At 43.3% G+C, this 25,013-nt stretch overlaps 1 protein-coding gene across 10 annotated transcripts in view; it reads right to left on the bottom strand.

Moving 5' to 3' along the window:
- Positions 1-25,013, bottom strand: part of KAZN (kazrin, periplakin interacting protein) — a 755,495-nt gene that overhangs the window by 151,443 nt on the left and 579,039 nt on the right. For 9 of the 10 annotated variants that reach the window (XM_073656771.1, XM_073656774.1, XM_073656779.1 and 6 more), the window contains exon 3: positions 21,983-22,166. In XM_073656771.1, coding sequence (XP_073512872.1) covers positions 21,983-22,166 — 184 coding nt within the window. Of the gene's footprint in view, positions 1-21,982; positions 22,167-22,486; positions 22,503-25,013 lie in introns of those variants that run through there. The other variant, XM_073656780.1, reaches the window with a different exon arrangement.

Raw genomic sequence — 25,013 nt, 5'->3', positions numbered from 1 at the left:
AGAGTCACAAGTCTGCAGTCACTTTCAATGCAATAGTATGTGTCCATGAAACACTTAGCACACCGATGCCATCCAAGTTGCAGCCTAGTGCTGTCCATTTTTTGCTGACTGCTGGGAGAACATTGAGAAACCTTCATTACTTTTTTTGCATATGACAAAAAAAACTGATCCACAGACAAAAGTTGATTTTTTTTTTTCCCCCTCGAATGTGAAAAAGACAAAAAAAAACAACTTCTGAACTCTAAATAAGGCCTAAATAACAAGGGGCATGAAAATCTGAATCATCTTGGGGTAACTTTTACTTTTTTTTTTTAAAGCTTTTACTATAGTTTAAAGCTCTATCGATAAGAAACGGATACAGGGCAGTAGGAATCTGTGCAGGATGCAGACTGGTCCATTCTCCACGCCTCCGCCCCACAGTGTGACCAGGTGCACTTTGCACTATGGCAAAAACATGCTGGAGTGGATGGGGGGGGAAGGGCAAGTGGCAATATGCTCAAGAGAGTCCCATTAAGGCCCTTTCCTTTACCTTTAAAAGCTCACATCAGCTACAGCATTATTGCCAGCAAAGACACCTGCTCCCAATCAGCGGATTAGTGCTCTTCTGGTGCCCCCCAGGAGGATACTTATCAATGACCAAAAAGGTCAAGAGCCAGTACGAGGGGGGGGGGGGGGTCCGTACTGCTGCTTTTGTTGACCATTATAGATTAACCTTTATCCTGCTGCGGACACAATCTATAAAGGGTCACGGGTGCTCGGACAGGAGAACCGTTTTATACCAGAGCAGCAGATTTCTCAAGCAGTTGAAATTTCTTACATCAATTCCCAAGATTCCCATTAGTTACCGGTAGACAGACTTGATCATGGGATATGTGAATTGGCAGGCGGCTAGTTCAGTTCTGTGGTCTCGCAATTATTTCGACATTATAAAACGTGACAGAATTCTTTTAAAGACCCTTATTCTGGGTGTGGCCATCAGAACGTTCTGTAATTCCCATTTTTTGAGGGATTCTTTTTTTTTCTTTAATAAAGCTTTTGTATTGTGGCCACAGAACCCAACAATGTACTAAGGAGCTACACCCCATTTACATTCACAAAATGGGTGTCCCGCTATTTGTAATGTTTTCTATAGTGACGTGATGCCACACAGCCACATACCAGAGACATGACTACTAGTGATCAGTGAGCATGCTCATTACTCAAGATTTACGAGCATGCTTGGGTGTTTCCCGAGTATCTTCAGTGTGCTCGGAGGTTATGTTTATGTTTGAGTCACGCTGTGCACATGATTTGCGACTGTTTGACAGCTTTAATACATGTGAGGAATGCATGTTTCTTAGGCATTCCTCACATGTATTAACGCTGTCAAACAGTCGCAAATCATGTGCATAGCGTGACTCAAACATAACACCCGAGCACGCTGAGGATACTCGGCGAGCACGCTCGCCGAAAGGGTTAACAGAGCATACTCGCTCATCACTAATGAGTACACCCAAGCACCAATTTGCAGGGACTTCCAACATTTGGATGAATTTCTGAAAACTCATTAAGTCTACATTATTGGAAGTTTCTGGGTCTCAGTGCAAAGTCTGTAACCATGGGTGCATTTTTTTTTTTTTTATACTGGTGTTTTATAAGGAATAATCTCCTTTTGGTCTCCTCAGCCACCAGGGCCCAAGTCCAACTATTACGACTGCACTCCCTATAGTGATACGCAGTGTCAGACTGAAGAACATTGGGCTCACCAGAGGATTTGATTCTGAGAGTCCACCTTTCTCTCCCACTCAATAGCCCCATAGAAGCAGCAAGGTTTACACTATGAACTCTCCAGAAGGAGAAGCCAGGGCCCACCAGAGGATATTCCGGTTCTCTGGTGGGCCAGTTCAACCCTGGCGATACGTCTAATTTTATTGTTTGCGCGGGGCGCAAAACTCTCCCAATAACTACAAGGACTAAGAATCTCCTATTAAAAGGGATTATCCACAAACCATTGTCACCAAGAAAAAAAGTCGATGGAAAACCAAACAAGGCTTTACTCATCCTCCTTGGATCCAGCGCTAAGGCCCTGTTCACACTGCGTTTTTGCAGTGTTTGAGGGTTACGTCTGAATCACCCTATAAACGAGAATCATATGGCATCCCCCCAACGGGGTCATAGCCTACAATGACAATCTTTAATACCGTATATAGTGCCAATATGTTCCACAGCGCTTTGCAATTCATAAACAGTTCATATGAACGCAGTTTGTGTTTTTTCTAAACGGATCCATTTGTTCAGACGAAGAGCGAAGTGTAGCAGAATTTAGGGGGACTCAAAGTAACCCCCACAGAAAATGTTGTGTGAACAGAGACTTAAGGCCCCCATCCACAGACTAATGTTGGATGAACCCGATATAGAGAGGTTTGGCCAAACGTTTGATTTGTATGGGAGGGGGTTTCATATGCTCATCTAACAGATAGCACTCATACCTGTAATAGTCTATGGAACCATTCACATGTCTGTGGTCTTTTGCAGACAGAGCGGGACGTGGAAAATCACATATAGATATCAGATTTTGATCAAAGGACTGGATCAAAAAAAAAAATCAGCAATCCAAGTCTATGGGTCCATGAAGAAAAAAAAAACAACAGACTACACTCGAATGACATCCGAGTGCAGTCCGATTTTCATGGACTGTCATATAGGAGAAGGTGGAGAACGTTTTTCATCCATGTATGAGAAAAACGGATGACACTCGGATCAAACTCTGATCAAAATAGTCAGTTTTTCTCATATGTGAGAAAATCGGACGTCTTAATGAGCCCTTATGCCAAGTACACAGTTAGGCTGGGTGCCCACTATGCGTTTTTCAAGCGTTTTTTTGCCACAGAATTTCTGCAGCGAAAACGCTTAAAAAAAGCTTGGTAATACGTGCCCCATGGTCCCCAATGATAATCCGCATGTGCTGTGCATTCATTTTGCAGACACGCAGCGTAATCGCCGCCATTGACTTGCATTGAACCGCATAATATCCGTATGAGTATATGTGCACATGCGGATTTTATGCGATTCAATGTGCAGATGGTACCCAGGTCTGGAGAAGAGGAGACGCTCCTCCAGACTCTGGTACCTGTATAAAAAAAAATGTAAAAAAAAAAAAAAAAAAAAAAAAAAAGGAATTAAAAAAAATAAATAAAAAGATTATACTTACCTTCTGATGACCCCCAGTCTCCTCAGCGATGCGTCCGGTCTGTTGTATGGGTCGCGGTGGTTTGAGGACCTGCCATGACGTCATTTAGTCATGTGACAGGTCACACGACCGCTGACGTCGGCAGTTGCGTGACCTGTCACATGACCAAATGACGTCATGGCAGGTCCTTTCACACCACTGCGAGCCGTACAAGAGACTGGACGAAGCAGAGAAAACACCAGGGGCCATCGGAAGGCAAGTATAATCTTTATTCTTTTTTTTTAACTAACTATTACTTGGTCACACTATATAAATCTATGCCGGTTGCATGGATTTATATAGTGTGACCAAGTTGTCAAGCACTTTCCAAGTGATGTTAAAATCGCTTGGAAAAGAGCTGGATAACCCGCATGCAAAAACGCTTGATAAACGCTTCTACCTGGCAGGAAAAACTTATGTAAAATCCGCATACGTTTTTCCTGCCAGGGAGAAGCGGGAAAAAATATGCAGCATTTCTGCATCGTGGGCACATAGCCTTACAGCGTGCACTTTGCCCAATTTACATGGGTCCTCCAAACTTAGACCCTCTCTGCAGCCGCTTCCCAGTTTTTGCCTTTTGATTTTTAACATCTTGTGTATTTTGCTGCTGATAACAGGTGCACCATTGCCTGGACACGACATGCTCCTTTCTTCTGCCTCCCCGCTGCTCTCCTCTTCACCACCTTTGGCTCGGATCCGCACTTTGACCAGGACATCATTATTAGAAGCCGCAGGTTGCGGGGCAGCGCCTCAGACTCCGCTGGAGGTGATGGACGGAAGAATGTGCAGGCTCAGAAAAGAGGAATGTTCTGCTGCCAGAACAAACACTTAAGATCTGCAGAGCAAGAAACTTATTTTACCAGATGTCTCAGTAACTCCATATTTTCACGTAGCAGAGGAGCATCTGTCCTTCCGTTATCTCACATAACCCGGAGGAGAGGGTCAATCCAAACATAATGAGGCCATTAGTGAGAACTAGGACAAAAAGCAAAAATATCAAAATATTTCCTATGGCAGCCAGTATTTCCATAGCCAGTCCAAAGAACAGACGGTGGTCACTGGGAGGTTGCACATTTGCTAGTAAACCAAACTAGAGTTTTAATATATGGTGTCCCTTTGCCCCCCACCTCCACCCCAACAAGGCCAACCAGGGGTGGAATGGTCCACCAGAGAACCGTAGAATTCTCCGGTGGGCCCTGGATTCTCCTTCAAGAGAGTTCATAGTGCAAACCTTGCAGCTGCTATGGGGCTCTTGAGTGGGGGAGAAAGGTGGGCTCTCAGAATGAAATCCTCTGGTGGGCCCAATGTTCTTCAGTCTGACACTGTGGCCAACACATTTTGCCAAAGTGGTCCTGCTTTGTAGCTCTGGCCTGCAGCCGAAAAAGTTGTGTTTCCATTAGGATTGCATTGTAGAGATGAACATTTTAATTCATGCTGCCCCGGTGGGTGTCCCGTTGAGTCCTCTCTGGGGCAACCGGTTTTTACTTTAGCACCCGGCATCCCCTGTGCTTCTGGTGCTTACTAAGACCTTGCGACATCATGGGGTAAGCACCAGAGGCGCTGAGGATGCCGGACACAGAAATGAAATGAAGACTGGCTGATCAAATTGTTCATCTCTGTTGCGCTGACTTGCAAAATATGTACCACCATGAAAAAGGAGAAAATGACTGAAGCGTGTGTGTGAAGCAATAATCCCAACCCAATGGAGAAACATCACATAATAATGCAAATATCCACCGAATTCTGCGGTGAGTGACCCAATGGAGAAGCATCATACAACCTGAGTGACAAAAACCATTAGTGTTGGACCAATGGCTGGTTCTGCCATGGAATACAATTCTATCATGTAATGCCCAACATGGATGCATTGTAGTCTATTAGTAATGCCTCACACAGCTGTATTATGGATTTGTGTTGATCAGATGAGTAGCCATTAGTCTCATTTTAGAAAGAGACAGATTACCCATATCTTTTGTGGTTCTCCTGATGAACAAATCAGAGCACTTCGAAATGCGTCGACATTAAACCGCACCTTTACCCTCATTGCAGTTTATAGGATTTTTTGGACACATAATCAGCAGCGCAGGATTTCCAAACCTCTTATTTCTTTAAAGTTTGACCATAAGAACTGGTAAAAAAATATATATACATGTCTTACCACAAAGCAGAAAAACTAGGTATTCTGCAGAAATGCTGGAAGATGCAGCGCATGGGCAAAATGCTGATGAGCAACCGGTCACACACCTATCAGCCAAGAGGGGGAGGCAGTTCGTATTATAAATGCACGCTGATAAGGCATCAGATACGTGTAGTGCACCATGCCGGCGTCCGCCTATTGGTCATGCCCATACTAGATCTGGCGTGCTGCCCAATATTGTAACCAATACATCATGTACTTTTTAAATGTTTGAAGGGTGCAGTCAGGCCCTGTAATGTCAGTGGCAGAATTGGGGTGTCTGTCCTTCTGGGGTGCACTTACATAATACTGGACAGCCCGCTTGCCATGTGCTGTACCCCAACGTGGTGCACTACATGTATCTGTGCGCTGGCACCTTATATAAGCTTTATCCGTGTGCATTTAGAATACTAACCCCCCCAGTCTTCCCCAGGGATGATAGGTGAATGGTTGCAGGTGTATTTTGCATGCTGTAAACTTGTATCTTCCACAACAGAAGCTGCAGAAGTTGGCACATGTTCACATATGAGCCCCTACTGGTTTTCAATAAAGTAGGCTTAAGTTTCAGTATAGGTGAAATAACCCTTCTCCAAGAGAAGAAATGAAGACCGGAGGGAAAAAAAAAAAAAATGGAATAAAATTTCCAGAACTGCTAATAGTAAAGAATAGCAGAGCAGCACCACAGTCCAATTAACTTTGTTCCCTGTATGTTTAGGTTCCGGATACAGATTCTTCCAAGTCCTCGTAAAGCTAACAAGTGATCCTCCTCAATCTTCTATCCGCTGCATTAAATTATTGTAAGCCCATGTATAATTTACAGCTCGAGCCCATTAGTAATTTTTTTTGGGATATATTAATATCTTCAATTATACATCTTGGTTATTTAAAGACTGTTCTTTTTGTTTTATAGCCCTCTTTTATAGTCTATAACTTATTAATGGCCTGGCATATATAGATTCTCCTGTTCTTTCCGAAGTGGACATTGTACCTGCTGCTGTCCTTTAGATTAGAAATCACACTCTTATTTGGCGAGCCTGAAACACAATGGGGAAGATTTATCAACACTGATCAATTCTTAGATAATTCGCAAGTTTTAAACTAGACAGTCTTCCAGTGGTTCAGGAGTAATCTAATTTTAAAGGGAATCTGTCAGCAGGCTTTTGCTAAATAATCTGAGTGCAGCATGAAGTAGAGCCTGAAAGCCTGATTCCAGAGATGTGTCGCTTGCTGGACTGTTTTGCTGGTTCAATAAAATCAGTGTTTAATCAGTAGGAGATCACTACAGGACTAGATGTCTTGTGCCTCCTAGTCCAACTCTGCTCCCAGCACCGATTGGCAGTGCACAGAAAACAGCCAATCAGAGGTGTGGGCAGGGATATACAGGGCTCAGCATTCAGAGCTCCACTAGATCTCAAGCAGAGAAAACTGATTCGATCACAACTACCGCACCCAGTAAAGTCAAACATCGCTGGAATCAGGATCTCTGTCCCTACATCATTATGTTGTCAGATTACATAACAAAGACCTACTGACAGATTCCCTTAAGACCGTTTTGTCTAGGTTTACACCACCTACACATTTGTGCCATCATTTTGACACTTTGTGTCACATGATAGGACTAACCCCTTTTCCGATAAGCCATGCCGCTTGTCAGACATGTCGTAAAGAGAGTTTAAAAGGCATAAGAGATATGGTAGGAGACAAGACAGACAATTTTGTGGTGTAAATTACTCCAGAATTCTGGTGCATTGAGCTTCATATACCCAAACTCTAAATTTTCTCCATTTAGAAGCCAATTCCTAGGGCAATTTTTTTTTTCCATAACAAACCCCAAAAAAGTTAAAAGGGGATCTTTTTGTCTCCGACAGACCCTATCAGATTAGAACCACTCTGGATTCTCCCAGAAGATCAGTGGTTCCCAGTATTCACCTCTGGTGACCCTGACAAACAGATTTTGCTGGGTCACCACTGGAGGAGAATGTAGTATTGGATGGAGGCCATTCACTTATGGAGCCTGCAGGGGCAAGGGCCGCATGTCATGGGTCTTAACATCAGATCGTATATTCCCGAATCTGTGAGTTCTCCGCTGTGGACAACCCTGAGTAGTGTTCAAAACATAAAAATGTGTTTTCTGACCCTTACGAATCCATAGAAGTAGGCAAGAACATGACCAGAAAGATCAGCTAGCCTTCTAGAGCTAGTCTGGTAACTATGTACACAAGGGACCCCTGAGTACCCTAAGGGGTCTTGAAAATCTGATAGACAAGTTTCCCTTCTTTGTCCTGCCCTTCGACTATTCTTTACAAAACAAAAAATCTTTGAAAGGGGTAGTCAGTGATTTGGTAAAAAAAAGAACGGCTTTTCAAACCACTCCACACCTGTTCAAGGGCCATGTTTGGTATTACAGCTCATCCAGTCATGGTCTGATAAAAATAATGTAGTGGGATTTCATTGTTACAGCTATAGGCTGCAAGTGTTCAGTAAGGGTTCTCTTACAATACTCTGATCACAGGGTCTCCAGAGATGTCCTACAGAGAACTGAGCAGGAAGTATTCATGATATTATTCGCAAGTCTGTAAGGGATTACATACTGCCTACTGAAATATTATTGATCCATTGGTGTAAGACTGGTTTTGCACATCTATATTTCACGATTCGAGTATTGACTCCGATGTCTGGACCGGTTGCGTGTCTCCTGACCCAAACTCAACAGCCTTATAGGGCAAACAACATGAGACTTTCGTTTGGGTCAGGAGACCTTCACCAGGTCTGGACATTGCAGTCCATATTCAGATTGTGAAACACAGATCTACAAAACCAGCTTAATGCACAAATGTTCAGAGTCCTTCATAGTGAGAAGCTTTTTATTTTTTGCTTTGGCTAATAAATATGGAGCTACCCCGAAAAAAATATATTACTGGACTTCAAGCAGATCAATGGGTGCCCAATAGAATTAGCGAGCTCAAAGGAAAGCAAACTCTGATCCACCTGAGTGTCCAACAAGTCCATAAGAGGACCATGACTTCCAGACTGGATGTGGATCTCTTGACCTGAGCTTAAAGCCTCATATAGCTGTACGAGACTGTGGGTTGGGGGTCAGGAGACCCACGGCTGGTACAGAAGTAGGAGTCCATGCACAGAATGTGAAATGCAGATATGAGAAGACAGCCCAAAAGGTCCAAAAGCTCAGAAACCAACGCATCCACCGTATTGGCAAATCTGTCGTATGACAAGGACAAGGTGTTGTCCAAATCAGGTAAGCCCTTGATGGGAGGGTTTAGGAGCACAAGGGACAGAGGAAACAATAGAGTCTACGCAGCACTATGAAATTATTTCCTTAGTAATAGGAATGACATCTTCAGACCCAGGTGACATCACCCCATTAAGCACAGCTGGGCTCGGCTCATCGGATGGAAATTCGTCTAAATATTTTTATTGCGAAATTCTGCCCTTAGGTATTCAGCATAGAGTATTCTCCCATGGGGAGGCGATCATTAATCAGGCTGCAAACGGTTTTGTCACATTTTTTCTGTGTTTGCTGTTTTGGGCGTTACTAAATCACTGATCTGTGGGCGGCTGATGACGTGCCAACAATATTTCAGATACGGCTTCGATCGGTGCTGTGAGCTGAACAATCACAGATGCCACTTGTTTTTGGCATGACCTCCTGTAGACAGGTGCATCCGCTAACTCAGCACTAAGGCCGACCAAACACGGTAACCTTTTACGGTCAATGGACCAAGGACCCTTATGGTGACAAATGCATTTCTTCAATACAAAATAATGAGATGGCAATATGTCCTCATCAACGACTTAAAGGGAAGCGATCATTAGAAATTGACTTAATTGTTTAAAGCTACGTTCCCACAAGGAGCTTTGTGAATTTTTGATGTTGTATTTGGTATTTTGGTGTTGAATTATGTAAAATAGGTTACTTGCGTTTTTTTAAAAATGCATGCCTGAAAAAAACTCACCAAAAGCCCATCGTGGTAACGTAGCCTAAAACAGTTTGTGTTGGGGAAAAAAAAAAAAAACTAAAAAAAAAAAAAAAAAAAAAAAAAAAAAACCACATTCAACAGCACAATTTGTATTACAAATAAAATAGAAATCTTGCAATTTTCACACTGGTCAGGCTTTTTTTTTTTTTTTTTATTTTTTTTTACGCAAACTATTTTATTTTTAGTATTGAAGCATCTAATGAGCGTGTGTAAAGGTCATTGCGAAAGAAAGCTGTGACATCTACTGTGATTGGTGGATCGTGTGTTCAGAAAAGACCCGGATTTTAAAAAAATAGGTAATTTCCAAGAAAAACTTCCCTTTAAAGAGGTGGAAACCATTATTGGGGCCGAATCAGACACTGAGTCTTCATATCCGTGTTCTATACATGTAGTTTTCATATATAGAACATGTACCCATAAACAGGCCCCTAGATGTAATGGGCACTGAAATGGACCATGGAAGTGAAAATTGTGACAAAAGGTACAGATATCCATAAAAAATTTTTTAAAAAAAGTCACCATAAATCATCTTAATGTCATCTTCTATCGCTCGATAATCATTGGCTTTATGATCAGAAGGAATTAGAGATGAGAAAAATTTGTGAAAATTACACAAGCCCAATTGTGTTGATTACCAGAAGTCGTCAACCTCCACTGACTGCTAAAATCAGAACTAACATTGTACCGAATCTTCTAAAAAAGCAAAGTAATCGGATCTTCACAGAACCATCATAGATCTACACCTATAGCGGTAATCTCTCCAGTAATCAGTTCCCCGGCTGCCGATTATCAGCGCTCCTTACACTGTTTAGTAAATATTCGCATAGCAATTACATTTTTAGGATTCCTAAAGAGTTCAGTGCCCAGCGCTCATCGTATACGACACGACCGGAAAGTATTGCAAAACAAATTTTACTGATAAAATATAATATAATGCACTTTGGGAAAAAACTCATCTTGTCAAAACGGAAATTCAACTAAAAAAGGCTTTTTGGGCTGTTAAAGGGAACCGGTCCCCTAACAGTCCAAAACTGCTACTACAGCTGCATATAGGCCATCCTGAATCCTAATGTTCTGCACGGGATACACTAATGAGGCATCATTAACGCTTCAATGGGTGCAACGGACATCTTCGGTACAATCATAGTCTTGGTATGACTGCTGGAAATCTTGCAGATGTGCCGGCGGTCCTACCAAGACGAGGATTGTATCAAGACTGTAGGCCTTCATATTAAACAGTGCAGGGATTAATCTGCTCAGTTATGAGCTCCTGGAAGCTTACCTTCCTGTAGGCTCTCAGCTGTCCAGTGTTAGGAGCAGGAGGGGCTATGTATAAGGGGCTTTAGCAGGCTATCATTGCCAGAGCTAGCTTATGCTGCATGGTTCTAGGAGTGAGATGGAGACTGCTTATTTAAGAAGGCGTTTGGTGGATTTCAGCTTAGACTGTTGTGTGGTTTAGGTTGTGTGTTAATCCTACTCTTCTCCTATTTTTGTTTGTCCCCCATCCTCCATTTCCAGATGTTAACCTCTGTTTGTGTGCATATATTTGTTTGATTGGTATTTTCCTTTAGCCTTGTTAGTATGACCTTGTTAGTCTGGTTTGTGTACTGCCATACACTACTACTCCCCTTTTCACTGGGGGTGGGGAATGGAGTAGGGTGGTGAACAGACTGAGGGCAGATTGAGAAGCTGAGACAAGGTACGTGGCCCCGTTATCTTCACCTTCATAAGTAATCTGGGGAACAGGGCCAGCTAGCGCACCCCTAGCATTAGGGACAGGGTAGGAGCCCCTGGCCTCTGGATACCCGACAGTCGTGACACTAGATTTCAACACCCCTCCAATCAAGTCCTGCCTTTTCTCCATGCAGAAGGCATCTTGAAGCGGTCATCACCAACAAAGGCTTTTGTACAAAGTATTACATTTCAGTAAGAGTGTTCAATACTTTTTCCCTGTGTCATTTCTCATTATTACACAACTTATGGACATTATTATAGCGCCATTTATTCTATGGTGCTTTACATGTGAAAAGGAGTACGCATAATAAAAAACAAGTATAATGAACAATACAAGTCGGCGACTGGTACAGGAGGAGAGAGGACCCTGCCCACGAGGGCTCACAATCTACAAGGGATGGGTGAGGATGCAGTAGGTCAGGGGTAGAGCTGGTTATGCAGCGCTATGGTGGAGTGAGGGTTACTGCAGGTTGTAGGCTTGTCAGAAGAGGTGAGTCTTCAGGATCCTTTTGAAGGTTTCCACGGTAGGTGAGAGTCTGACGTGTTGGGGTAGACAGTTTCAGAGTAGGGGGATGCACGGGAGAAATCTTGTATGCGATTGTGGGAAGAGGAGATAAGAGGGGAATAGAGAAGGAGATCTTGTGAGGATCGGAGGTTGCGTGCAGGTATGTATTGGGAGGCTAGGTCACAGATATATGGAGGAGACCGGTTGTGGATGGCTTTGTATGCCAAGGTTAGGGTCTTGAACTGGAGTCTCTGGGCAATGGGGAGTCAGTGCAGGGATTGACAGAGGAGAGGCCGGGGAATAGAGGGGGGACAGGTGGATTAGTCGGGCGACAGAGTTTAGGATAGATTTGAGGGGTGCGAGAGTGTTAGAGGGGAGGCCACAGAGCAGGAGGTTGCAGTAGTCGAGGCAGGAGATGATGAGGGCGTGCACTAGTGTTTTCACAGATTAGTGGTGAGGAATGTGTTCATCCGGGAGATAGTTTTGAATTGGAGTCGGCAGGAAGTGGAAAGGGCTTGGATATGTGGTATCAAGGAGAGATCAGAGTAAAGCGTTACCCCGAGGCAGCGAGCTTGCGAAATCAAATCTATGGTTTGATTTATTTGACTGTGTGGATTAGATGGGTTGTTACCGACATCTGGTGAGAATTTCAAGTCAATAGCACCTTTAGAAATAAAATTACTATAAAATTGGCGACGTGTTCAATACTTAATTTCACCCGTTGTGTGTAATGACGGACAGAAAGCTTTTTATACAGAAGATTATGAGTGCTGGACCTTTGCATCTAATCTGATTCACCCAGTAGCCGGGTGCAGATTACCCCCTTGTAACGTGTATAAATTGTAACACTTATAATGAACTATCTTTCCAAGATTTATATGTCAAAGACGACGAGAAGAGTCTTATTTCTGATACAGTTGTAGAATATTTTCCCTGGCCTACAAATTAACGGCACATTATTTCTCAGCGTCAGTATAAAAACACACAGCGACCAGTCAGATCACACACAGACTGGATGCGCTTGGAGACCACGCGACGAGCTAAGCATATGAAGCATTTCTTCCAAGCGAGTTATATTAGTTTTTGTATACATGGACCACAATCTCATCTCTCCACCAGTAACTGAAGACAGCATCCAATATTTTAGATTTCCATCATATACAAAGTTATTAAAAAAAAAAAAATAAAAAAAAAAAGGAAGGGAGGAGGAAGAAGAGCTTCTGGACGCAAAGGCGACCAACCTGCGCCCCCGAGATGCGAGTAATCCCCAACACAAGATCAGCATGAGGAATATGCAATCACAACGCATTGTTTTCATGTTTATCTCAAAACAGGAACATGCTCCGTGAGTCATAGAAATCATTAATTCTTTTCAGCGGGGAAAATAGCATCCATTCTTAAGCTGCCAGCCAGGCATTTGGTTTCCCAGTTCTTCACAATGGCAAAGAAAAGACACAAAAAATTACATTCAACCATTCTGCAACTCCTGACTTGTCGATGTACGGCAGCCGCCTCGAACAATTTATAAGGCAGGAAAGAAATGTGGCCGCAATTACGAGCCCGGGCTGATGATAACGACAATGATGATGATGGCGGCGGCAATTATCTTACCGAATATCCCGACAATAGGACTTGTTTCCGCACAGCTGTTTGGTAAAAGATCACATTTTTGAACTGAAAATCCAAAAATAATCCCACAGACCACCTAGAAGTTATGTATTTTGGGGGGTGCACTTAAACCAGACTTGAAAATATTAATCTGTATTAGACAGAATTTTAGATTTTCTGGAGAGAATTTATAATTTAGAGGGTGGGCAATGACGTTTGTAAGCCACACCACTAAGGATGGACTGATATATCAGCTACGCACAGCGGAAATAAAATTAAAGCAAATAGTCTCCTACCGTTTTGTGTATACAGTCCATATGCATATTTATGTACCTCCAAGGTTTCAAGGTTTATACATACATACACAATATAATATATATTTTTTCCCCATCGGCACAAAGAAAGCAGAGGGATCGGTGTAACAATTTACCCCAGGATACGACTAGCCTACACATGGCAGAAGAGGATTTTCAACTTTTGCCACAAGCTAAATTTTTAGAGCCGGATTCTTTATTTATGGTCTAAACACCTGTGTCCTCCATGAAGGCCACATACAAGAGTTCATCTCATCATATGAAGTCAGCCCACCAACTAAGCATCAAGGACGCAGTTACTGAAAACCCATAACAATCAGTTATTATAATGAGGGAGTGTAAATACAGTGCCCCTACAGGCGATATGTAGCATTACAAGCTTATTCATTTAATGGTCCCTTAAATCTGGCTCACAAAAAGAGGGATCCTAGGCACAGAATACTCTTTATATCCACAGCCCCTGAAAAAGCAATAAAGAAGTGAATAGTCAAACACTGACTGCTAATGTATGGGACGCTGGCTTTACATTCATATAAGGAGCTTTCTAAGCAAAAAAGCCAAATGCCTTCATCTGCGAGCGTTCTCCGCAGAGTCATAATATATATGTAGATGAGGCTCAGTGCGTAGGAATAGCTGTGCGGTCCAAATCCCCACAGACACAAACTATTGATTAATGTTAGGAGGTCAATAAATAACCTCAAGGAAGCAAAAACCACATTCTTTAAGGAGAAGCCATCATCAGAAGATGGGAATCTGTCACCCCCTGGGAGATATCCTCTACTATGGGCATACAGGTGATAGAAAAGTAACTCTATACATACCTGTATGGCCCATAGCAGAGGTCTGATTGCAGAGAAATCAGGTTTTATAAAGTCTGTTTTCCAGATGCTTGGTGTCCGGGGGACGCCAAGCAAGCCCCTCCTATATGCTTACTATTCCTGTAAATCGCCGCCTCAGTGCTAAATTACCATATTGCCCCCTCCCCTGCATGTCACAGAACCCTATGACTGCCCTGCTCTGCCTCCCCTCCCGCGCATGCCCAGAGCGCCGCTTCCATGGAGCACGCTTTGCTTCCTTTCGGCCCCGTTTGGCTGCGTACTGTGCCGCCGCCTTGTATTGCGCAAGCGACGGTGAGTCACTGAGACTTCCGCTCTGCTGGCAGTACGCAGCCAAACGGGGCCGGAGGGAAACAAAGAGCACTCCATGTGAGCGGCGCTCTGCGAATGCGCGGGAGGGGAGGCAGAGCAGGGCACGTCACAGGACCCGGTGACGTGCAGGGGAGGGGAGACTGGCACGGGGAATGTCATTTTTAAAAGATAAAAAAGGTCAGAATTGCTAAGGAAAAAAAAAAAAATAATAATATATTAAGACCTCCAAGCTCCAGCGAATATTTAAAAAGAAAAGTTATTGCACTAAGAATATAAACAATTTTTTTTTGTGTTTTCTTGTGCAGAAGTAGAGCATTAAAACGAAAAAAAACAAAACTGTATATACTCGGTATTGCCATAATTGTACTGATTCACAGAATATATTGCGTCATTTATACCACATGGTAAATGGTGCAAAATGTAAAAAATAAAAAATGGCATTGGGGAAACTGTAATCCCCACAAAATTATTTTAGACAGAATCTTCTGATGTCCAAAAAAAAAAAAAAAAAAAGGATAACCTACACCGGCCTTGGTGGAAACAATTTTCTAGCCATCTCAGTAGGAGATCAGTCAGTGACAAGTCGTCAGTCTCACCAGATTTTCTAGTTTGTACATCTTCAGAACAGCAGTCGTAAAAGTTTATGAACCAGAATATCTGGTGAGGATGTCGCCCTCTCCTTTAATCGTCCAGAAGAACGTAAAAACTTTCCTGAGGGCAAAACACAAAAACTGGATGGGACGTCCAGAATGTACGACAGCCTGGAGCCTCGAGAGTCATTCCCCCTTCACCTGCTCAATATCGTCCCTATGCTTTAATCACAGATAAGGCAGCAATGAAGAGAAGCCGTAATGTAATTACCACAACCGCTAATGACTTCATCCATTATGTCACTTTTTAACTAAACCAAGGGAAGAGTTAAGTATCTGCACTGAAGTTCCACTGCAAAGTACAGCACAATGTAGGCTAATGGGGACTTAAACTACATTCACTCAAAGCGTAAAAATTCTGAGGATGATTTTAGGAACAATGTTGGGTTTTGAATCAGATTGAGCGGTATCTCGTTTAGATGTCACAGATCCCACCATGGGTTTCATTCATTGCAAAACATGGTACAGTATCAATGACTCGTAACTTACGCAACAGTGGGTTTCATTGCAAATTTTGGTGCAGAATTGGCTTAAAGGGGCTGTCCACAACTTGGAGCATAGCCAGCACTGATTGGCCACAGTGAGCGCGTGACAATGTCACGCAATCCCCAAGACAGCCAGTGCAGACACCGGAGGGGAGTATTAGTGTAATTATTTTAATAGGGGATGGGAGAAAGATTTAGAAGGGGTTGTCCAAGTAGTGAACAACCCCTTTAACAGTGTAATTTGTACATGGTCTGTGAAATCGGGCCCAACACCAGCCAACAGATGTGCAACCAATAGCATAAGCATTTAAAAGGGACTGTTCATTTTTTCTTTATTTTAACAAATGTAATATATAAGAAGGATAGGTATTTCTCCTACTAGTACATCCTTTGCAACAGACTGTACTGCTCTCCTGTCCCCAAAAAAAAAAAAAAGACTGCTGATGAAGGAGCATGTGACCAGACCTGTCCATCAGCCTCTTCCAATTGAAAAACTGATGCACATGAGAAAGCAGTTTTTCAATTGAAAGAGGCTGGTGGTCAGATCTGGCCACATGTGCCTCCATTAGTAGAAATTTTGAGAATAGGAAAGCTGTGCAGTATGAAAAAGGAGGAGAACACATTTATTTGTCAATTTGTCAGGTCCAAGATGACAGATTTGTCATCAATGTGGTTGGCCTTGGTAATGTAAAGTCTGTACCAGTAACACTAGGTTACAGAGAGCGTTTAAATTCGACTGGATTTTGGGTCCAGGATTTAGGAGACCAAAAGAAGTCTGGGTGGGAAAGGTCGTTCCCATAATCCAGCCTCGGTTTTACAGGTCTAACAGCAGCAGCTGGGATAGCTCAGCAGAGGCGAGTTGTGGATTTTGTGCTGGAGCTGAACAGAGGTGTGTTTGTTTGTTGAAACCGTTTAAAACTGCTTGAGCTGATGCTGCATGGAATACAGAAATTAGTGAGGCTACTAAATTTACTGTATTTCAATGTACCTGAAGAAAGGATTGTTTAGGTTATTAATTTGTACAGTTTTCAATTGGGAGCTATGAAGTTTATGAAAGACAAACTTTATTCTGTGATGATCTAAAAACCTTGTGCCAATGCGTATCTATACATACATCAAGTCATTTGTTAAAACAATGATAAAGTGGACATCCCCTTTAAGTCTCATATCAAATCCATCGGCAACTCCATCAGATTTGACAATAGCAGCATTAGATGAAGTAAACTTATAACAGCAGATACAAAGGTCACCAGTGCAAGGAAAATGTGGCGAAACAGATTGATTGTACCCATCATGTTTCAGACGCCTGTTGGAAAATTAAGAGAGCACCTCCACTGGTTGCTTTGGGCAATTACTCTATTTTTCCCTTTGCAGCTTTGGTGCATCTCCTGTGCACAGAAGTCACTATCCGGATGCAGCATTTACAGGTAACAGACCCCGCACGTTCCTACACAGTAGGGTCATCTTATATCGGAGTCACACAGACCCACCCAGTCCTACACAGTAGGGTCACCTTATATCAGTCACACAGACCCACCCAGTCCTACACAGTAGGGTCACCTTATATCAGAGTCACACAGACCCTGCATGGTCCTACACAGTAGGGTCATTTTATATCGGAGTCACACAGACCCACCCAGTCCTACACAGTAGGGTCACCTTATATCAGTCACACAGACCCACATGGTCCTACACAGTAGGGTCATCTTATATCGGAGTCACACAGACCCTGCATGGTCCTACACAGTAGGGTCATCTTATATCGGAGTCACACAGACCCTGCATGGTCCTACACAGTAGGGTCACCTTATATCGGAGTTACACTATGGCCGCGCCTGTAATGCATGGCTGAACCTATAGAAGGTCCATATGCGTCAATTGGGTATATGGGAAGGGTAGACCTTTAGGACACGACCCCTTAAGATGCCATGACCAGCTCCTGACTGGCATCCAGTTGACTTCCTTGCATTTGCTGGCTTACTTAACCTTCATAAAAATGATAAAGTGACAAAATACACAACGAAGCGCAGAATTATTTACACCGATTAGAAAGTCTCTCTTGCATCGTATTATAATTCTACCGCCCCCAAATGTGCAATATTAAACCGCAGTGAAGAAAAAAAAAAAAAAAAAAAAGAAAACTTGTTTATTAGAATTTCAACATCAACCTTCCATTTCCTGTCACATAAGCGACGCAGCGGGCGGCGTGGAGGGGAGCCGTAATTAAAACACAACTGTGTCAAATATACACTACAGTGAGATAAAAGTAAATGACATCACCAGGAAAATCACATCAAGAGGGGAGGAAAGAAGAGAAAAAGGCAAATGCATGGATGACATTTAATACAGACGTGTGCCGAGATACCTGCAGGTTTATCATGGGGCTTGTAGGATTATTAATTAGGAGGATGATGAAGAGGAACAGTTATTAAATCATTGAAGAAACCCGATGTCCCCGACAAAGGCAGACACTAAATCATTGCAACATATAATGGAATAAGACATAATATAGTGTGGGCTTATCCGACACACGCACATATATATAATGGATTACCTAAAACAGCACCTATAGACCACTGTGTGCCCATCTGAACCTCCGGGTGCTTGGAGTTAACCGAAAAAAGTAATGCCTCTAGGGAAGGATACAGTGCTTTCCATTAGCACTATATGGCGGCACATGGTGGATCTGTTTGTAATAAGGAAGCATTAGGACTTATGTGTTACCATACAAGACCCATTAAACCTAAAAAGGGTGGTTCTGTAGAATTACAGGACTTATTTAAAGAAGCACCCCTCCTGTCAAAGTTTTTGGCCTCTTAATATATTACAGTCATCATATTATACAGCGCTGTGTACTTACAATTGCTCATTTTGCCTTTCTACCAGCTAATTCTTCTCTTTTCCATTAGGTCTATGACATCACGTGATTAAAAACTGACTAGCTGAATCCTTCTAAGCTTTATGTAGAAACAGGAAGTCTCTTTTCCCTACTTGAGTCATCATTAGAACTACAATTCCAAGTCAATGCAAAGTTTGGCAGCCAGGCCCCACTCCCTGATCAACTCCTGACCCAGCTGCTCTGCTCAACTCCCCTGCCAGGGACTTGGCAGTGATGCAGAATTGGAGTTCTAATGATGACTCAGGCAGGGAAAAGAGATTTATTGTTTCTATATAGAGTTTAGAAAGAGGCAGCTAGTCAGTTTTTAATCACGTGATGTTAAAGTCCCAATGGAAAAGAGAAAAATTATCTGGGTAGAAAGGCAAAATGAGCAATTGTAAGCACACAGCGCTATATAGTATGATGATTGCAATATATTAAGAGGATAAAAACTTTGATGGGAGGAGGAGGAGAGCTTCTTTAAATAAGTCCTTCAATTCTATGGAACCAACCCTTTAGGTTTTATGGTGCATGGGCCTATGCATATTAAGAGTACTACAACTTTGATGGGAAAGGGAGTTGTCCAACTTGAGAATTATTTTTGCAATTGGATTTCATTAAATTATTTTTGCACCGCTTGCCTTCTTTGGCCTCAGTGCTGCACGGTGGCTCAGTGGTTAGCAGCACTGTTGCTTTACATCGCTGGGGTCCTGGGTTCCAGTTCCACCAAAGACAACATCTGCAAGGAGTCTGTATGTTCTCCCCATGTTTGTGTGGGTTTCCTCCGGGTTCTCCGGTTTCCTCCCACACTCCAAAGACATACTGAAAGAGATTTAGATTGTGAGCCCTAATGGGGACAAGCCATGAAAAGTCTGTAAAGCGCTGGGAATATGATGGCGCTATACAAGTAAAGCACAATAAATAATAGCATTGTCTATTGCTAGCTGTAAAAGGAGTTAACTGAGAATCCGGCAGTGAGCTCCTTCCGATGGGAGAGTTGGTACTTCTTATCTGACATTTTCCCCCATACTCCTCAGCTGATTAAGGACCACATAGTTGAATGCACAAAAGCCAAAAGGAAGCTAATTTTTTTTAACTAAATCCAACTGCAAAAAAATATTTTTAGAACCAAAACACACACAAGTACAAAAAAAAAAAGTCCCCAAAGAAATTGTACATTTTATACAGCTCTATAATGAGTGCCCTGTTACATGACATGCGGCCAACAGTGGTTGGGGTCCCCTCTTTGGACAGGGGTCCCTTCTTTGGACAGAGGCAAGTGAACTGTGACTATGGTGCCCCCCCGAAAATGTGCAATCAATAAAGGCAGTGTAAGACTTATTTGATTACTAGGTAAAAATCAATAGGGGCACGGAACAGGACCCCCTAGATCTTCCTGTTTCTGGGGTACCTACAGTTAGAAAAGTGGATGACCAATCTGCAAAGCTTCCTCCTAGCTAGATAATAAATCATGATAAAGAGCATGAGTGCAACACGTGATACAATGTGACATAAAATACGCTATACATGTTATTGTACATGATTTTATGATTCTATTCTCTTTTTATTATATGATCCAATAAGACATATCCTGAAGTTGGATATAAACCCAAGAGGAAAGTTAGGAATAATTTAGATTTGTGTCCATCAGCTGAATAACGCCAGAAATCATCGAGACGTCTCCATAGACTGCGGCCGGCAGCGCTCCCCAGACACCAGCTCCGAGCTGTGAATGTCACCAGGATCCGTCTCCAGTGATTTCTCACAAACACCAGGGTGACTGCCTGCAACGGTCACAGCCTGAGCTTTACAAATGCCACATCCATCCAGAAAAGCGTTGTGTACCTATGAAAGAATGGCCGGCTGTGGGGGAGGGGAGGACAACCGTTCCCAGCACTGAGAACACACTATGTATAATTGCAGTTTGTGATGACAGCCTTTAATAATCACAGCCTCCTCTAAGAGCTCAACGTCGCTGCCGAGAGCAATAACACAACGCCACAGCCTCTGCAGCGCCATCATACAGGTGCCTTATAGATTAACACTATGGCATAAACACCAGCTCCAAAAATCAGGGACCCTGACCATGCCCAGACCCCCATTTCTATACAATGCCATTATTTATAATGCCAGCCACAATATTGCAATTTTTATTTTTTTTTTTTGCTATAAATGGATCTCTACCGTTTGGCAAAAAGCGTAGAACAACCTCCATGTGTGAATATACCCTTATATAAGCAGCAACCAGCGCATCCAGGTGTCAAGGCTGCACCACAAGCTCCTTTTCATATACAACTCTGGCAGAGAGGCTTGTTCACACGTAGAGTTTTTTCCTTCCACGCAGAACAAAATACAGGTTTTACAGCAACAGCAAAACGAATGAGATTGCTAAAATTTCACTTTTCTTTGCGCTTTTCCACCGCTAAATGTCAACGATAGGCCGTATTCACACCATGCGTTTGTTACTTTGCCAGAAATAAAATAAAAAAAAAAAAAAAAAAAAAAATCCTTTGTTTCTGCAGCATAAAAACAAGATATTAGGCCGTATTCACACAATGCGATCTCGATGGGTTATTTCATCAGGAGATATATATGCGCAGTAAGAGCTGCCGTGTTTTTCCAACACTTTTGGAAAATAGAGGCAAAAGTAGTAATTGGGCCGTATTCACATGAAATGTTGCCAAGATTTTTCCAACAAAGTCCATGTTTTTTTTTTTTTTTTTTTGCAGCATTTTTTTTTGTTAGATCATGGTAAAAAAAAAAAAAATAAAACAAAATCAAGAACAGTGTGAACATGGTGTATCCCGTTAGCATCATGCTACATTGCAAGAAAAATGGCGCACCACCTGCCCCCTCCAAAAAAAAAAAAAATCCCCCAAAAAACACTAATATAAAACAGTCAATGAGTCTGAAGGGGGGGGGGGGGGGGGGGATACTTTTATAAAAAATAAAAAAAATTCAGATTTTTTTTTTTTTTTTTTTTCTTCAGGAAAATTAACTTTCATCATTCTGGATGTGATATTTACAAATAAATGTAAATATTGATATTTTGCAAAAATGAAAAAATAAATAACATTGTGACAACAAAGGGTCAAATAAAAAAAACTTTCTCCTGCTACAATTGTGTCCCCAGATACAGAGCAGAGATGAGAGGGGCCGAGCTGCGCCCATGTGGCCGGTGCTGGGGGAAAGTTGCCGGCACTGGAGCCCCCTTGCACTGCAGGGGCAGCTGCTGATCACCATGCGGGGGCTGCAGCCTCCTCCCCGGGGGTCCTTACCTTGGCTGTTGTGCTGGTTGTTCTCCATGACACAGGGGTCTGCGCTGTTCAGCTCCGCCAGTCTCCTGTTGGTGGCTGTCAGCTCGGATCTCAGGTTGGTCACCTCCTGGCTCGCAGACTGGATGGCCCCATCTATCCTGAGGGCCAGCTGCTTGTTATCCTCCATCATTTGCAGGATGTTGGCCTGGGGAGAGGGGAGACAGAGAGCAGCATGGTGGGTACGGGGCACACACACCGGGAGCTGCGCTGCACGGCGACGACTCCACTGAAGGAATGAGCAGCACTGCAGGAGACACAGCACCTCCTCTCCAAAGGACACAGCGCGCAGCACACGGCCTCTTTAAATGGAACCTACCACTGCTAAATAGGGGAGTCCGCAAACTGCTTTTTGAACATTTCGGGCGTAGTACATTACCTACATCATTTCCATAACGCAGGGAGATGTAAAGATGATCACACAAATATTTACATCGTATTCCAGAGCAGGTATTCATAAAATAATACCTCTTATGATATGGACAGATTTGTCCTCCCCCTCCTCGGCGGAGATGTTTGCGGCTTCCTTCCCTACTAACTCATGAGCGCAGTTTCTTGGCTTGGTTTTCCCGTGTTCATTATTTATTCAATGCTGAGTCCCCAAGACAAACCATTCCCAGGCCGGGGCGGGGGAGGCTGCACGGGGTCCGTCCTGCTGCTCTGGAGACACTGCCAGGAATGGCGCAGGCACGGGGGTCTGCGCTGAGGAGACATTACACCACTGACACAATGTATCACAAATGGGGAGTAATGATACATTGCTGCTACAGTCACATCACAGGCACAAGCTCACTGAGCCAGGGCTGCCCTGTCCTAGGACAATGCCTCATCTCTAGGGCAGGGAATTACAGCTTGTTATCGGGGCACTCGCTACTGATAGTGGGGGCACTTCTGGCACTGATAGTGTGAACACTACTGGTACTGGGGCACTCCTGGCACTGGTAGTGGGGGCACTCCTGGCACTGATAGTGGCAACACTACTGGTACTGGGGCACTCCGGGCACTGATAGTGGGGGCACTCCTGGTGCTGATAGTGGGAACACTACTGGTAGTGGGGGCACTCCTGGCACTGGTAGTGGGGGCACTGATAGTGGGAACACTACTGGTAGTGGGGGCACTCCTGGCACTGGTAGTGGGGGCACTGATAGTGGGAACACTACTTGGTAGTGGGGGCACTCCTGGCACTGGTAGTGGGGGCACTCCTGGCACTGGTAGTGGGGGCATTGATAGTGGGAACACTACTGGTAGTGGGGGCACTGATAGAGGGAACACTACTGGTACTGGGGCACTCTTGGCACTGGTAGTGGGGGCACTGATAGTGGGAACACTACTGGTAGTGGGGGCACTCCTGGCACTGGTAGTGGGGGCACTCCTGGCACTGGTATATGGCACCATTATAGTGCAGCAAGCACAATGCTTATAGTATGCCAGTGCAAGAAGGCTCCCATTGCTTCAGGGAACTAAGTCTGACCACCAACTAGGTTGGCACTGCCCCTATAAATCTGGTTACAGAGGAAACCATCAGAACGGAGCTCGTCACTTTTTAAAGTGATTGTACAAGATTAGAAAAACTTTGCTTTTTTTCTCTAAGGACAGCACCACCCTTTACCGCAGGTTGTGTGTGATATTGCAGCTCTGCCCCAGTCACTTCAGTGGAGCTGCAGTACCAGACACTACCAGCGGTGGCACTGTTTCTGTAAAATATTCCATCCATTGTCATCCAACATTCCTAAAGAAAACGTTTTGTAATTCCGAGTGTTACGTGAGCGGAGTACTTATTGCTGCGTTAGAGGGGCTTTCATTGTTTATCAGGATTATGGGAAAGCTAGGTAACAAATCTTGGAGGAGTGACATCTAAGTAGGAGGATTTGCTTTTCAGGGGGGAGCGCTATTAACTTCTCTGGGTTTTTGCCCCATAAGATACAATTTCTTTCCCTGGCACCATCTCCGTCTCTGTTTTAAATTGTTCACGAGTCGTCATCTCACATCTTCCATACGTAGATGATAATTTAATGCTCACACCCATGTTGATCACATCCATCTGTAACACGTCTGGAGCTCTCGCCTGCTGACTTTCACATAGAATTCCCGCATGTATTCATCTACACAACAATTTTCTGCATGTGTGAACACTGGATGTTATACCGTGGAAAGACATCAAGCAGAAATTAGAGGCTGCTACAAGAATGTGCATACGTGCGAAGGAGACGTCTCTCTAGCTGCTCTGTGGCCATCTACCACGTGTAAGATAATAATCACCTACACAAATTATGGATCTAATTGAGTTATATAGAGATGTAGCATAGCTGAGTCACTTAGATGGAGCACAGTTCAGTTTAAAGAGCTACTTCAAACTAATTGAGTTACTTACCTTGCTAAAATCCCTGAGCCCCCCTGATTCTGACGCTCTTTTCTGTTTCGCTCTGCGTCGCTGCATTGCAGAGATATTCACATTTGTTACTTTTGGAGCGCAGTATGTGAAATCTCTGCTTGTAGTCCAACTCAATGTTTCTTCAGAGTCTTCTCTGGACATGTGCGTTTTTATTCCATCCTCCCAGACACTTGAGACTGCTAGATCAGCTGAGCTGTGACTGGTAGCTTCTGGGAGAAAAGGGTGAAAGTGCACGTCCCTAGAGAAGACTCTGAAGCAACGCCCAGTTGGACTGCAAGCAGAGATTTCACGTACTGCTCTCCGAAATCAACAAATGTGAATATCTCTACAACGGAGCGATGCAGCGCAAAACAGAAAAATGCATTAGAATCAGGGGAGGTGAGGGATTTTTTTTAAATCAATTTTTTGAGCAAGTGACAGGCCCTCTTTAATGTAATTTGTTTGCTTTACCTAGGACTGCAGGAAAATCTGCTACATTATTTGATAGGGGTTTGTCCAGCACAGATATTGTTGGCATTGTTGTAGGTTATACCATCAACGTGTGATTGTTGTAGTCCAATCTCTGGTTAGATCTGACACTGGGAATATACACTGGCTTTGGCC

Source organism: Phyllobates terribilis, unplaced genomic scaffold, assembly GCF_046119375.1.
Source record: "Phyllobates terribilis strain yellow unplaced genomic scaffold, ASM4611937v1 Scaffold_12__6_contigs__length_324123572, whole genome shotgun sequence".
In the NCBI taxonomy this organism is placed as follows: Eukaryota; Metazoa; Chordata; class Amphibia; order Anura; family Dendrobatidae; genus Phyllobates; species Phyllobates terribilis.
The sequence above is the reverse complement of the archived record's forward strand: the minus strand, read 5'-3'. Positions and strand labels throughout refer to the sequence as shown.